The following is a 14,719-nucleotide window of genomic DNA, read 5'->3' as shown; positions in this document are numbered from 1 at the left end:
AATTATGTACTCAGAGTTGAGTGTTCAAAAGCTCCTCCCTGCACTCTCCTGGAACTTAAAAGTATGGAGGACAGGAACATTCATTTCTGTTAAGCGTGTATAAAAATGCAAAGAGTGTATTAAACTCCACCTGGTGTGTGGCTTTTTCTTCCTTGACTTTGCAGACCCTGAGGGTATTAGTAAATTGACAAATCCCCCCAGGTTCTGCCTCCAGTTCTGCTTGTCTTAAATTTCAAGCCGTGGTGACAGGGATGAAAGTATTGTCCTCATTTTGCTCCCTGTTGAGCTGCCAGCAACTGTGGGTCTTAAAATCTAGGTCACTGGGAGGCCTCGGAAGAACGGGGCTGGAAATCAGGAGGATCCTGCTCTGTGGTGGAGAAAGTCACGGCTGCCCTCCATTTCACGAGGCCTCCCGCCAGAACTGTGTCCTTTGGAAAATTAAGTAAAGTGTATGCAACTTCTTAGTTACTGAGATTCTATTTGTGCATAATGTTTCATTTTTTGAAGTGGACCTCGTGCTTGTTTTAATAGCACCTATTTTAATTAAACTCAAATACGCTTCATGTTTATGTTGTTGTGTAACTTGGACCCCTTTTCTTGTGTTATACGTGGGTATGGCCAGTCCTAAAGAAGGAAAGAGCTGTGTGTGCTGGTGGAGATCAGCACTTGAGAAGCAAAGGCAGGAGGATTGCTACAAGTACAAAGGCAACCTGGATGTGGAGTAAATCCACAAAATAAAACAAAAGTACAATTTTAAGTGTTCAGTGACTAAGAAGTGGGAGGAGTACCCGGGTTGTCAGCATTCAACCCTCTGTCCCTAACCAAAGCTGGTGCCAAAACCTGTGCCCTGTTCTTCTTGGATTTATTCCTTTGTCAGTTCTGCACGGTACTGATAGTTTTTTCCTGTCTTTCAGCTGATCTTTTGCTTTTTAATCTCTGTCATTTAGGGCTTTGCTTTAAAAAAAAAAAAAAAAGAGATGACTTCCCCTGAGTCAGTAAAGTTGCTGAGTTCCACAGGTAATAAGAGGGCAGAAGAAAACCGCACATGCTCATAAAGTGATGGAGATGTGGCTCAGCATCTAAAAGCGCTTGCTGCTCCTCCAGAAGCCTCAGTCAGTCTACGTGTAGATCAGGCAGCTCCCACCCATCTCTTATTCCAGCTCCCAGACGTCCCGTGTCTCAAGCCTTCATGAGCATCGGTACTCACAAGCACACACCTACTTGTAGATACACATGCTTGCACATGATTCACAGTAATAAGAATAATGACAAATCAGTCTCTTTAAAGGTTAGGAGAGAGAGAGAGAGAGAGAGAGAGAGAGAGAGAGAGAGAGAGAGAGAGAGAGGAGGAGGAGGAAAAAAGTGACACCAGAACCAGTGACTTCAGTCTCATTGCCTGGTCCCCTATTCCTGGGTCATTTGAAGGCTCTAGGTCCAGAATGGTATTTCGATAAGGGCAAACAGTTGTAGTTCATAGACATGCAAAGATTCCCCATGTCTGGGCCTAGTGAAGAAAGGGGAAGGAATAGAGTGCTGGCGTAGGGGTGCACACCATAATCCCAGCACCATGAAGGCAGAGGCAAGTGGATCTCTGAGTTTGAGGCCAACCTGGTCTACATAGTGAGTTCCAGGCTAGCCAGGGATACCCAGTGAGACTCTGTCTTTTTTTTTAAAAAAAAACAAAGGCCATCAGAAAAGCAGCAGGTCATATGATTGATTCGGCCTGTCCTTGGTGGCATCAGTGTTGACTCTTAGGAAGGCCTTTGGTGATGCAGACAAGCCACTTTAGAATGCGTCCAGGTAGGTATTGGCCTTCATACTGAATGTGAAAACATAGCGTTCAGTTCTCCCTGGGGCCCAATAGCTTAATTTATAGCATTTGCTAAACCTTCCCCCAAAGGTATATCTCTTTACACTTTTCCTCTTTTTCTCATTTCCGATAGTCCTACCCATCGAATTACATAGAATCGATAAAGCCCAACAAATATGGGGTCATTTACTCCACGCCATTACCGGACAAGTTCTTCCCGACCCCAGAAGGCCTTACTCACGGGATCCAGATGGAACCAGTGGACCTCACTGTGAACAAGCGGGGCTCTCCCCCCTCCGCTGGCGGTTCTCCCTCCTCCCTCAAGTTTCCGTCGCACCGGAGAGCGTCCCCTGTGCTGAGCATGCCACCCTCCAGCCCGCCCATTAAGAAATACTCGCCCCCTTCTCCTGGAGTACAGCCCTTCAGCATGCCGCTGTCCATGCCGCCGGTGATGGCTGCTGCGCTGACCAGACATGGAATCCGGAGCCCGGGCATCCTCCCTGTCATCCAGCCCGTCGTGGTACAGCCTGTCCCTTTCATGTACACCAGCCACCTCCAGCAGCCGCTCATGGTCTCCTTGTCGGAAGAGATGGACAATTCAAACAGTAGCTTGCAAGGTAAATTGTGCTGTGCCCTTGCCCTGGGGCACCTGCTTAGTAGACCGTGTTTCCCCTCGGGAGTCTAGTGAGGCCTCTAGGCAGAGCTATCACAGCCTCAGAAGGGACCACCTGGTCTGCCCCTCGGCAACTCTTTCTGCGTTTCTTTTGAAGTGTTGATATTGAGAGAAGGTCCAGTAATTAATTACTTTCATAGTATACGCTACACTTTGATTTACTGAGTGCCAGCGTGGTTCTGGGAACAAAGGGGACTGAAGTACTTTCTGATCCTGCTGCTAATGGCTCTTAAAAGACACCTATGTACCAACCGTAGACTGGAGACTGAAGGTAGGGATAGCCATACCTTGTAAGGAAGAGTTGTCTTGAAGTGCAGGGTCTTCTTTCTGCTTCAGAAGAAGTAAGGATCCCTCGCAAATTGAACCCTGCTTTATATCACCCTAGCCAGAGAAGAAATAGGCATGTGTAAATGTGGTAGCTAGAAGCCAGGCAGTGAGCTTTACAGCTGAAATTGATACATCATACGGAGAATGATTTTTTTTTTCTATTTTTATTTTTTAGTACCTGTAATTGAATCCTATGAGAAGCCCATATTACAGAAAAAAATTAAAATAGAACCTGGAATTGAACCACAGAGGACAGACTATTACCCTGAAGAAATGTCACCCCCTTTAATGAACTCAGTGTCCCCCCCGCAAGCATTGTTGCAAGAGTAAGTATCTGTAGGTGTGCCTGGTGTTTTAGTAGTGCCGTGCACCTGGGGACCTGGAATGGAATTGCAAACATAGAGTGTACTGTGGATGACCAGGGACATCCTGTGTTGTGTGGTGTCGCTGGGTGGTGCCTCTGTAACAGTGGTCACGACAGTCTCCAGGAACCGCACGAACCACATCTCCGGCAGTGTGTCAACTTCAGCGGATGGGTCCCCCAAGGTGACCACGTGAATATTTTTTTTTCCTTTTTCCATCCATCTGGAATTCACATACTTAGTGTTCTCACGAAGATTGGATTTGATGTTCACATCAGCTTGAGTCCCCAAATGCTTTTATGTGTCAAACAGAATCCATCCCCCTCCCCACAGCTGCCACTTCAAATGTAATTTAGTGTGTCTGTTATCGAAAAATTGGCTTCTGTTAAAAATCTTCAGGCCAACCATAGTGTTAGCCACAGAAGGTTTCCGTGCAGCTCAGAGCAGCTCAATACTGAAGGACATCTTTGCGTCGCGTCTTTAATCATGGCTGCCGTGGAGCCTCCCCTTACGTGCAGAACTGCAGCCAAGTAGGAAGGCTGTCTGCCCTGACCAGCCTCTGAGCATGTGCTCCGACAGGACGCTAAAGTACCTGGTGAAGTCACAGCATTTATGGCTTTACCACTGGGGTGAGCGGTCTCTGAGGAGATGACCTTTGACCCTGGGGCTGTGCTTCAGCCTCTGTGGGACCATAGGCTAATTCCCACCCTACTCCACCCCCACAATCCCTTCTTTTGCTTATTGTAATTACTCATATACCGTCTCCGTCCTGTAGTACTTCTGCATTGGGTCACTGGTCAGTCTCCGGGGCCACTGTCCCTTAGGGTTCCTTCCATCCTCCTTCTCCCACGTCACCTTTTCTTTGGCTTCGGTGAATGTTCCGCCCACCTTCCCTGTCTGTCACCTCAACATGTGAGTTCTCTGGCTTTCAGCAGCTGTTTCTGGTGACGTCAGATCTTCAGTCATGCCCACCCTTGACTGGTGTGGCTTTCCTAGTGGCTCAAGTGTGAACACCACGCTGAGGGATGCTGGCGTAGATTGTCCCTAACAGATACCATGGGGGCGACTCCTCAATGTGCCAGCTGTGGCATCAGACAAAGAAAGTATCTTGGGAGCCTTTGCTTTCATTTTTCACACTTGTCTAGTCCTTCGGTGGTAGGGTTTTTGTCTGCTTTTTAAAAGATGGGGTCTTGGTGTGTAGCCCAGGCTGACCTCATTCATGGGCCACCTGCCTCAGCCTCCTGAGTGCCGGGGTTGCATCATCATGCCCGCCTCCAAGTGCTTCAGGAGAGCCCCTTTATTCAGAGTGCATAGAGAGCTGGTGAGCCAGGGCACCCACAGCCCCGCTCTTGACCAGGGGACCCGCTTCGACCCACTGTGTCTCTCTGAGTATTCTCCCTGCCAAAACTGACCAGCGACAGAGGGCTAGTCTAAAGTCTTAGGAACTAAAATGTGAGGAGCAGTCTTTAAATGCTGCTGAAAATACTGTTTCCAGCTAGACGTGGTAACCCGTGCCTCTGATTGCAGCCTTTGGGAGGAAGAGGCAGGAGGGTCAGGCTTTTAAGCCAACCTGGGGCTTATTATATGAGACCTGTCTCAAATAGACATGTATATTTTTTTCTTTCCTTTTTTCAAGTAATATTCCTGTAGTGATCTTACTGCTAGATGCTTTTAAATGCTTAATGAGTAATGTACTTATTTAATGCTGACCTAATCCTCAAAAAAAAAAAAATCTGTAGATTAGCCACAACGGAGCATGTACTCTGGCTAATTCTTTCTCAGATGGGACTGAGCAATGTCTTGGAGTGGGCCCAGTAGCAGCCCACATAGGACACATTAGCCAGGCAAGAATCATTCGAAGCCCAGCCTGAAACATTGCAGAGAGACAGGCACCCCGCAACACGGGCCCAGAAACCCTGCTGCCTGGGCGTGGACTTCCCATCTTGGAAAGCCATTTGACCAGTCTAGGATTACAGCCGTAGGGTCGTTTTTTAAAGGCACTCAAAGGAAAGCCCGAAATGCTGCATTTAGAACAGAAAGTAAGGGGTGGGCGTGAGAACATAAACTTAAGGGCCAATTTAGCTCCTAGCAGGTATCTGGTACGTGGTAGTTGTTATATGATCCCAGGTGATCTCCTTAAAAAATGAGGAGTGGGAAGCCAAAGAGTATGAGATTCCCGGGACCCTTACTCTCAGCCAGTCCCTCATGCTGCCGCCTTTTCCACTAGACCCTAACATGATATTCCTTAAAGTGGCTAGAAAACTGCGCGTGATTGGACAGCTGTGAGGAGCAGAGGGGCGGGGACTTCCGAACAGAGTCCTGGCCGCTCTCTGGCTGTCATGTGACCTCGGTACTCGCGCTGTCCTGTGGTTCTCTGAGTCGTTGCTGATAGTGGTTTCCCCCGCAGCCTTTTTAGTTGGTAGCATCACCCTCATCGCACAGATGAAATCGGGGTACAGAGGCGATCAGTGACGTTGGGGAAAGCAGTCATAATTACCATGCTGAAATGAGTTAGATTCTCAACCTATAGAACCCGGATTTCGAAAGCCGCTTGACGTGGGCTCTCCCTGGATCCCAGACACAGGATAGAGTTCACCACTGAGTCTTTTTTAACTCACTTTCTCTGAGTTAAAAAAAAAAAAAAGAAAGAAAGAAAACCCCAGATAAACCTTAGGGTCTGTCTCCCAGGCATCCGGGTAATGACGGAAGTAAGGAACGCCACATAAACCGAACACATTTTCTTATTGTTTACTAGTCTCCTCTTAACACATCTCAAGCTGAAAAGATGTTCAATTTTTTGAGCCTCAAAAATATTATTGCAGGCACCCATCAATGCCCTCAATAGCATTTCAGAATCGTGAGAAATCGTCTTTTTACCCCCTTCCCCACACAGAAATCATGCGTACATCATTTAGAATATTTTAGGACCCAGAAATTCTAACTGAGCAGTGCCTTTACTTCCGGTTAGCGGACAGCCGCAAATGCTTGCATTCGCTAGGTCACTGCCAAGGAGCAAGTGAACGGGTGGGTTACAGTTGGCAGGAAGGGCTTGGGAAACCGCACATACTTTTTCCCATTTGCCCCTGCTCTCTGTCGGCCTCCTTTCTGGCATGGAAACACTTCACAGTCATGGCGAGCCAGTGTGGCTTAAGAACCCTTGGGCAGGTGCAAGAGAGGTTAAGGTACGGAGGGCATGAGGTATCCTATCCCCACCTCACTGATGGCTGCTGGAGCTTCCCGACTCACAGGGGCCACTGTGGCGCTGCAAGAATGCGCTTAAGACAGTAGTTACAGACGCCTTTGAAAGAGCCAGCCTTTGAAAATTAAATGTGAGTCAGCAATCATTAAAAGAGACATTAAGAGAAAGGCTAGGACATAGATCTGTCGAGCAGTGTGTTTGCCGAAGAAGCAGGGATTTGACTGTTTACATTTTTTTTTTCCTGCGAGAAAAATGGAAATCAGGCAACCTGTGGGAACGCCCATGCGGTGCAGAGAAGGAAGGAGCGCAGTCCTTCCGGCAGCCGCAGAGAGCCTGTCCCGCACGGGGCACTTCCTCGAGCGGAGCACCTAACCTTCTTGCTGTCATTACTTATCTCCATGTCTGTCTCCCCCTAGAGTGTGAGCTCCTCGAGGGCAGGAACCCTGTTTTTATTCATCTTTGTATCCCGGTGCCAAGCACAGTGCCTGGCTCATGGTAGGTGCTCGCTACATGTTTGTTGAATGAATATAGCAGTGCTTCTTGGGTTGAACAGCTAATTCCTTTTATTGTTCTTCTTTTATATTTTGTTGGGGGTTTTCGTTTGTTTTTTGCCCGATGTTGTAAGTGCTTTTGGGTTGTTAGTAGACTGAAGGAAAGAGCACCCCATCACTCAGTGTTTTGCATTTAACTTGGCTTTGGTAGGAACCATCCTTCGGTCATAGTGCAGCCCGGGAAGAGACCTCTGCCTGTGGAGTCCCCGGACACCCAAAGGAAGCGGAGGATACACAGATGCGACTACGAGGGGTGCAACAAAGTCTACACTAAGAGCTCGCACTTGAAAGCGCACAGAAGAACTCACACAGGTAGGAGACACCTCCGCACTCTCGCACGCTGCTGAAGTCTGTAAATCTGGCATTCCAAACGCTCTGAGAGTACAGGGGTTTTACTTTATTATTTATTTATTTTGCTCTTTTGCGTGGTAAGGCTGCTCTCGGCTTGAACCCTTCGGTGGACAGTACAGTCTTACTGATTTGCTGCGTGACCCTTGTGTAGAATGTAATTGTTAGAGTCTGGTGGGTCGTTCTCATCAGGGAATACTCGCAGAGGAATCCAGGATTCAGTACAGAAAGACAGCATTGATTTTTCAGCGAATCCTGAGGAGGAGGCGGCAGAGGAAGAAGCTGTACTGGGGCGGGGGGAGGGGTCCCAAATAGCAATGGCAGGTCAGCATTAGGCATGAATGGGACCAGAGGGGTGGAGCATCAGGTCTTCCTGTCGAAAATCAAAGCAGTATTGAGTCTTTGGATTCGGACATAGGCGTGTATGGGCTGAGTAGCAAAATAGAGCCCCCAGGCCCCAAAACTTAATACTAAGCATTCTAGAGACAAGAGTCACTAAACAAGGATGAATTCGTCACCCGCTGTGACCCGGGTGACCGTACTCTATACACAGCCTGAAGACAACTTATATACGACATTTTCCCAACTCCGAGCATTGACATGAAGCCCCAAGGAGAACTTCTGCTATGAAAGACTTATGCAGCGTGGTAGATTTTAGAGCAATGGTTTTCAGCTTCCCTAACGCTGCGACCCTTTAATACAGTTTCTCATGTTGTGGTGACCCCCAGTGCAGAATTATTTTCGTTGCTACTTCATAACTGTCGTTTTGCTACTGCTGTGAAAAACGATGTAAATATCTTGTGTTTTATGAGGGTCTTAGGTGACCCCTGAAAGGGTCGCAACCTGCAGGTTTGAGAACCGCTGTTTTATAGTGTTCTGAATTTCCTATGGGGTGGCCAACTTGAATTACTGACATTAATTCAATAAGATCACCAGGAAGCAGTGTTTATGTGTGAGAGTCTTCGTTCTGGCTCTCACTAGCATTTTCTCACAAGGGCCTACCTCTGAGTGGTAGTTAGCCTACAAGAAGGGGTATAGAAGGTAGAGAAAACTTCCAATGTTAATACACTGTCAGGAACTAAATAAGAAAATGGGCTGTCGAATTCTTTAGCAGGCATTTTGATCGATAGGAACTTTATAGTTTTAGAAAACTATGGAAAAGCATAAGAAAAACTTAGAAGCTTCCAGTGAAATTACAAAGTGCACAGGGACACGGACCATTTAATCTCCCGAGGGTTTAGGGCTTGGAGACCTAAAGATGCAGAATCCTGCTCCATGCTCGTCCCCCGGAATGGTTCTTCCTGCCTTAAGACCTCTTTAGATCCTATCCCCATTCTTTTTCTTTGCTTTTCCATGGAGGATATGCTTGCTCCATGCCTTCCTATAGTGACTGTATTATCGAGAGTCACGCGTATGACTTTATCTCGAAAGTTACATCTTCCAAGTGCGTTAGTTCAAAAATCTTAGCTTCTCCTCTTAACGGCAACAACCAAACAATTCAAGCTCCTCTTCCCTTCCTTGCAGGAGAAAAGCCCTACAAATGCACCTGGGAAGGCTGCACATGGAAATTTGCTCGGTCTGATGAACTAACAAGACATTTCCGGAAACACACTGGAATCAAACCTTTCCAGTGTCCGGACTGCGACCGAAGCTTCTCTCGCTCCGACCATCTTGCCCTCCACAGGAAGCGCCACATGCTCGTCTGAAAGCCTGTCTCCGCCTCAGTGTGACTCCCCATTCTTCCTGGCACTCTCTCTCTCTCACTGTCTGTGTGCGTCTCTCTCTCTCTCTGTTCCTCTCCTCCTGCCCACTAGCTAACTCATTTTTTATATGTACATTTTAATTTCGATTCAGCTGGTCTGAATCTCTGAATTTATATCATTCAAGACTTCCATATGGTCAGTAGTTGATTCTCTAACCCTCCCTTTCCTTACCACGGGTCAGACCTAAAGAATGTGAACATTTTTTTTTTTTTCCGGGGATGCTAAGCAAACCCTCCTTACAGATGCGTTTAATGTAATGAGAACAAGGGAACATGTAAACTAACGACCAATTTGTCAGTTTCTCCATGTATTCCTCAAAAGAATGTCAAAGTAAATGTATCAGAAATACAGTATCCAGCCTGCTAGTCCTTGCCAGAGACCTTCGTACCTCTGCCACATTTTGTGTTTAACCACAAAGAATGGGGTTCCTTTTACCAGTTAGCAAGATAGATCCACAGAGATGTCAAGCTGGTCCTGTCCCCTCTGCCATTGACCTTCCCACTTGCTTGTTGGCCTGGATTACCAACTCCACTATATCAAGTCCTTTGTCCTCCATAGCACCTGAAGCTCATGTGGAGGCCGTCCGTCACTGAGCCCGAGCTTCTGCCTTAGGGGAGCCATGTGCTCCCATAGTGTGGGGAAGAAGCAGAAGAGCCTGCGAGCGGAGGAGGAAGCCAGCAATTCTTCCTTGAATAGGACTGTGGGCCATCGACATCTGGGCTGTTAACATGGGCTGCGCAGTGCATTTGTTAAATGTGCATCCCCAGGCATGACTCAACTAAGTGACCCTTGCTACACAGAGCTGGATACCTGAAGGGTTATCGGTACCACCGCCTCCATTCCTGCAGGATCCTTCATTGTGGATCACGAAGCATTCAGAGTAAGGAATCCACAGAAATATTTGCCCGGTAATGTACAAAGAAACAAAAACTTTTGAGACAGTATAAAGTGGTCTCTTCCCCACCCCTCCAACCTGCCAAGTGGGCTTTTGCAGACAGGAAAATGAGTGGTACTTAGATTCCCATATCCAATTAGTCACATACTTTCATATGGAGCCTTTTTGTGTGAGCTCTACGGTGCCAAACCAGCTGTCATTTGTGTCCGTGACACAGTGTACATGAGCATCCACTAAGCTTGAGGGAAATCATTGAATTAAGACCTGAGTAACACTATTTGTAAATATACCTAGTGTGAAGCACATAGATCTTTATTTTGGTGACAGATTTTTGCAAACTAGAGAAAACCACAATTCAGGGATTTATATATGTAGCTTGAAGATTCCCACAAGTTTCTGCCCGAGCTGTCGCTACTGTGTATCCTGTTAGTACAAACTAAAAACAATGACTCATGCTGATGTTGAGGACAAATAGCGCCATTACCTGGGGGGACGTCTTTTCAAGAGCAGGCTTTTGAACACCATAGTCCAAATGCCAACAAAAACAATTCACACATAGAAATGCCATTGGTTATAAATCTGAAGAACATGGGCACAGTGGGCAGATGTGGTTACATATGACCGACAGCTCCTTCATCCCCTCACAAAGGATGGGGGAGCAGAGAGGAGAGAATCCTGAAAATTCGTCCCAGCCACAACTCAGGATCCAATACAACTGGGAGGAACACGCTACTTGATTGTCCTCGAACGTCAGTGAATTAGTGATGCTGGCGACCTACACAGGCGAGCAGGGAGCTCACTTTGATGGCACTATGTTCAGAGTTGCGGGGACTGCATACTGAAGGTCCTGCTCAGCGCTGTGAACCAGCTGAGGGGAAATGTGGAAGCTGTAAAGAAATGTTATCTTAGCACTTGGGTTCCTTTTCCTTCTTTTTTTTTTTTTTTAGCTCTGCAAAAATAAATTTTTTTAAAAAAAATCTGTTCAGGCTATTAAAGCATGCTGATTAGGTTCTTGCTTTTCCCTCTGTACCCATGGCCTGAATTGAGGAGCGGAATGTCTCTTGGAAAAGCAGGGTCTTCTTGTTGGTGTAGAGTCACACCCATGCCAACACCATCATGTCTTGAAGAGGTTCTTCTGCAGCACCCTGAAGAACCCAGCCTGGTTTCAGTTTGTGTGCTCTACACAAACTTGTGAGAAGAGGAAGGGCGCAGGGAAGGACAGAATTCGCTTTGCTTCAGCTTTGTGGTGAAGTACAGTTAAGAGCTTCTTGACATATTTAAATTTTGCTCAAAAATCTACATTACATTACTCTTCAACTTGCTTAGGTCATGTTAACAGTTCAGTCAGAAAGATCTATTTTTAACTCGGAAAGAAAAGTAACCCAGAGAATCCGTTCTCTATTCCCGTGCTGGTCTGATATGCTTTTAGTTCATTGGCCCTTACCAAATTTTCTTTCTATGTGTATGTATTTGTATCTTACTATGGTAGTTGAGAAATTTAGTCTTTTAGTTTCTTGTTTTTTTGTTTTTTTAAGCCGTTTTTTGTGAAAGATAGAAGATGCCCTGGAAACGTGATTTTTTTTTTGATGGCATGCTATGTTACTGTCAGTGGTGGTTTGGTTGTAGTATTTTAAATTGATGAGAACAGGCTGCAAACATGAAGTCAGCCCCGTGTAAATTGTTACAGAGTTCATTCAATTCCAGCTTTCCAGTAGGAGTGTGCATCATTAAGTGGGCACTTAGCAGTCTAAAGTCCCTTGATTTGGAGACTGCAGCATAGCTTGGTTCAGCTAAGAAGATGCTAAATATGCAGACGTTTCAAGAGCGTTGGAACAGAATTACAGGGGAATGATATATGTATGTATGTTGTATTAAACACCCACCTGCACTATCAGTATTGCACTAATGTGGAATTTGAGAGACTTGCTGATACTGTAATCTGCACACCATTCTTTAGATTGTTGTTAAGACAATCTTAGAGATCAGAGGTTTTAAATAATTTGGTTTGAAAATAAGAATTGTCTTGAAGGAATTGCTAACGTACATGAAGTCACTTGAGTTTTCTTTATTCTCATCTTGGTCAAGGTTAACAGTTTCTAAATGATTGCAAATTCACTTAAGTAATACATTTACAAAGCCATTTTACATGCATTAAAGAGGGCTACAATGTGTTTTACAAATACTAGCACTTTTTTTCCTGTTATGTACTTAGTGTTAGAGGGTCAGAATAACCTTTCTGCTTAGCATCTCTTAAACCCTACCTGCAAGCATAGAAGGGTTATTGCATTTACAGTACTTTAATACTTGTATAAACTATGCAGAAATTTTTAATAAAGTGTAATATATTTTATAAGCTAATAAGACTGAATGGGTAAAGGTTTTTAGCATGCATTAGTATACTTGCAAATACTGAAACATTTTGGTAATCTTTCTTACTAAAGATGTGAATGTTTAATGTACCTTCGCTGTTTCTACCCTGTAGTCCAATGGGAATTCAGTAATGACATTTTGTCATGTCAAACTGTGAACATAAATTTGTACTGTACAGTCCTCATATACTATATACAGTATGCAATATATGTATTATATACTTGTTAATAAAACCATCCAAATATTACATGTGATCATGTGATTACTATAGGCAATGATCACTAGGAACAAAGAAGAGAGAGTTGTAAAGTTTCAATGTAAGTCACTAATTGCTGTGGGAGTTCCTTCAGCTCCTTCAGCCAATCGCCGCTGAGTTACCAGCCCATTGGGGCGTGGTCTCTCCCTTTAAAAAAAGCAGCGGCTGTCCTCCACTCTCTCTTTGTCTTCCGGCTCCGTTTCCGGCCCCTGGACTCCTTTCCTGTTCGCGCGGAGGGGCTGAGGAACCTCCTTGCTTCCCAGAATTCTCCTGTTCTCATTGCATCACCTCTACTTCCTGTCTGGTTTTCCCACCTATACTGCCTGCCTGGCCAATCAGCGTTTTATTAAAATATGATTGACAGAATACAGACAATTCTCCCGCATCAACTAATGAGCAATAATTTTTAATAATTAGAGAAGGAAATAGGTCTAGCCTGTAGGTGCACCACAGGAGTGAAGAGCCTTAAAGCAATGACCTAGTAAACTTCCTGGAGGAAGGCTGAGCAGAAGCCAAAAAGCTACAGGCAAGCCAGCATTCGCCTGTAAATCCATCTGGTGCATTTTAGAAGTGCTTTGTTGCATGGGGAGGTCGCTTGTTTGTCCCGGCCACCAGGCTACCTTAGCCCCAAAATAACCACACAAACTGTATTAATTAAATCACTGCTTAGCCCATTAGCTCTAGCTTCTTATTGGCTAACTCTTATATTAATTTAACCAATTTCTGTTTATCTGTGTATTGCCACATGGCAGTGACTTATCAGCAAAGCACACCTATCTCCAGCTGCAGATCCATGGAGTGTCTCTTACTCCGCCCTTCTTTCTCCCAGCATTCAGTTCTGTCTTCCCGCCTAAGTTCTGCCCTATCAACAGGTCAAGGCAGTTTCTTCATTAACCAAGAAAAGCAACACACAGACAGAAGGACCTCCTACACCATTTCCCCTTTTCTGTTTAAACAATAAGGAAGGTTTCAACTTTAACATAGCAAAACTACTTATAACAAAACAGTTATCAAGAATTATAGTTACAATATTTCTATTTACTTTATCTTTTATCATAACTAAGGAAAATTATAACTATTAATTTTTCAACTCCATCAAAGACTGCAGAAGGGTATAATATTACCTAAGTAAACAGGAAGTGCATTGTAAGCAACTTCCAAAACTCTAGAAATGATAGAGATCTTGCTGCCTGGACACTCACCCAAAATTCTTCTGTACCATTGGGGCATTAGTCTTCAGCCCACAGGACCATAGTATCCAGCAGACTTTTCCACGAAGCAGGAAATTTCAAAGACATTTATGCCTATACTGTCAGTTTATCAGTCACTTTCTTCTGTGTTCTGCAGAATGCCTAGCAGACTCTTTAATGAAGCAAGAACCCTGAAGGACCGTCTTACCTTTAGGCAAGTTCAGCAGTCATTTCTCTGTGGGTCCTGCATGTCAAGTACATCTAACAAACTCCATAAGGAGCCTTTTTGATGCACATCTTCCTCTTGAAGTAGATTGGTGCTGCCAGGAGCAGATGTGTCTCACTGTCATGAAAAGTCCTAAGTTCTTAAAACATTTTAAATGGCATGTTCTGAAGGTCTCTGAAAGATTTGAAGAATACTAACTGAAATATATCTCTATATATCTACCTAATATGACTGCAATCTTGACTATTATAAATGACTATTAACTTATATTTTTTAATTATACATTTCTAAATGAGCTGGACAAACAAAATACTTTAATCAAAATATAATAAATTAACCCCAAATTTGTATCAATAAACCAAGATCCATGCCAATGCAAATCTCTATAGCATATCCCCCCTTTAAATGTAAAAGAACAGTTATAAACAATATTTGGGAATATGGGTGTAGTTCTGTCCATACTACTTACTACTGTTTGGGGATGTTGTTAATCAGGTCTTTCGTGGTGTATTCTGTGTGCTAGGTTCATCTCAGTCAGCAGTTGAGTGAAGTATTTTCTTTGTGGGGGTGTTCACAGCAATCGTTCAGGGGGTCTTGTTCCATGAAACTATATTGGTTTATAAGCAATCCACAGGTCCTTATCTTCTGTGAAAACAAAAGAATTTCTTTTCCAAAGCATGGTACCTTTAGACTCAAACTTTGAAGTCAAGATAACTTTACAATATACAAACTGGTTTAGCTTAGCAGCC

General features: G+C 44.7%; 1 protein-coding gene across 4 annotated transcripts in view; it reads left to right on the top strand.

Moving 5' to 3' along the window:
- The window catches only part of Klf3 (KLF transcription factor 3), a 29,825-nt gene extending 17,280 nt beyond the window's left edge, over window positions 1-12,545 (top strand). For all 4 annotated transcript variants that reach the window (XM_085691868.2, XM_085691866.2, XM_048415323.3 and 1 more), the window contains 4 exons: window positions 1,944-2,427; window positions 2,986-3,136; window positions 7,074-7,234; window positions 8,795-12,545. In XM_085691868.2, coding sequence (XP_085547994.1) covers window positions 1,944-2,427; window positions 2,986-3,136; window positions 7,074-7,234; window positions 8,795-8,976 — 978 coding nt within the window. In that variant the 3' untranslated portion in view covers window positions 8,977-12,545. The remainder of the gene's footprint in view (window positions 1-1,943; window positions 2,428-2,985; window positions 3,137-7,073; window positions 7,235-8,794) is intronic.
- Window positions 12,546-14,719: the final 2,174 nt, after the last annotated feature.

The sequence above is a fragment of the Myodes glareolus genome, chromosome 8 (assembly GCF_982192425.1).
Source record: "Myodes glareolus chromosome 8, mMyoGla1.1, whole genome shotgun sequence".
NCBI classification, from domain to species: Eukaryota; Metazoa; Chordata; class Mammalia; order Rodentia; family Cricetidae; genus Myodes; species Myodes glareolus.
Note: the sequence above shows the minus strand (reverse complement) of the source record. Positions and strands in the feature narration are given on the sequence as shown.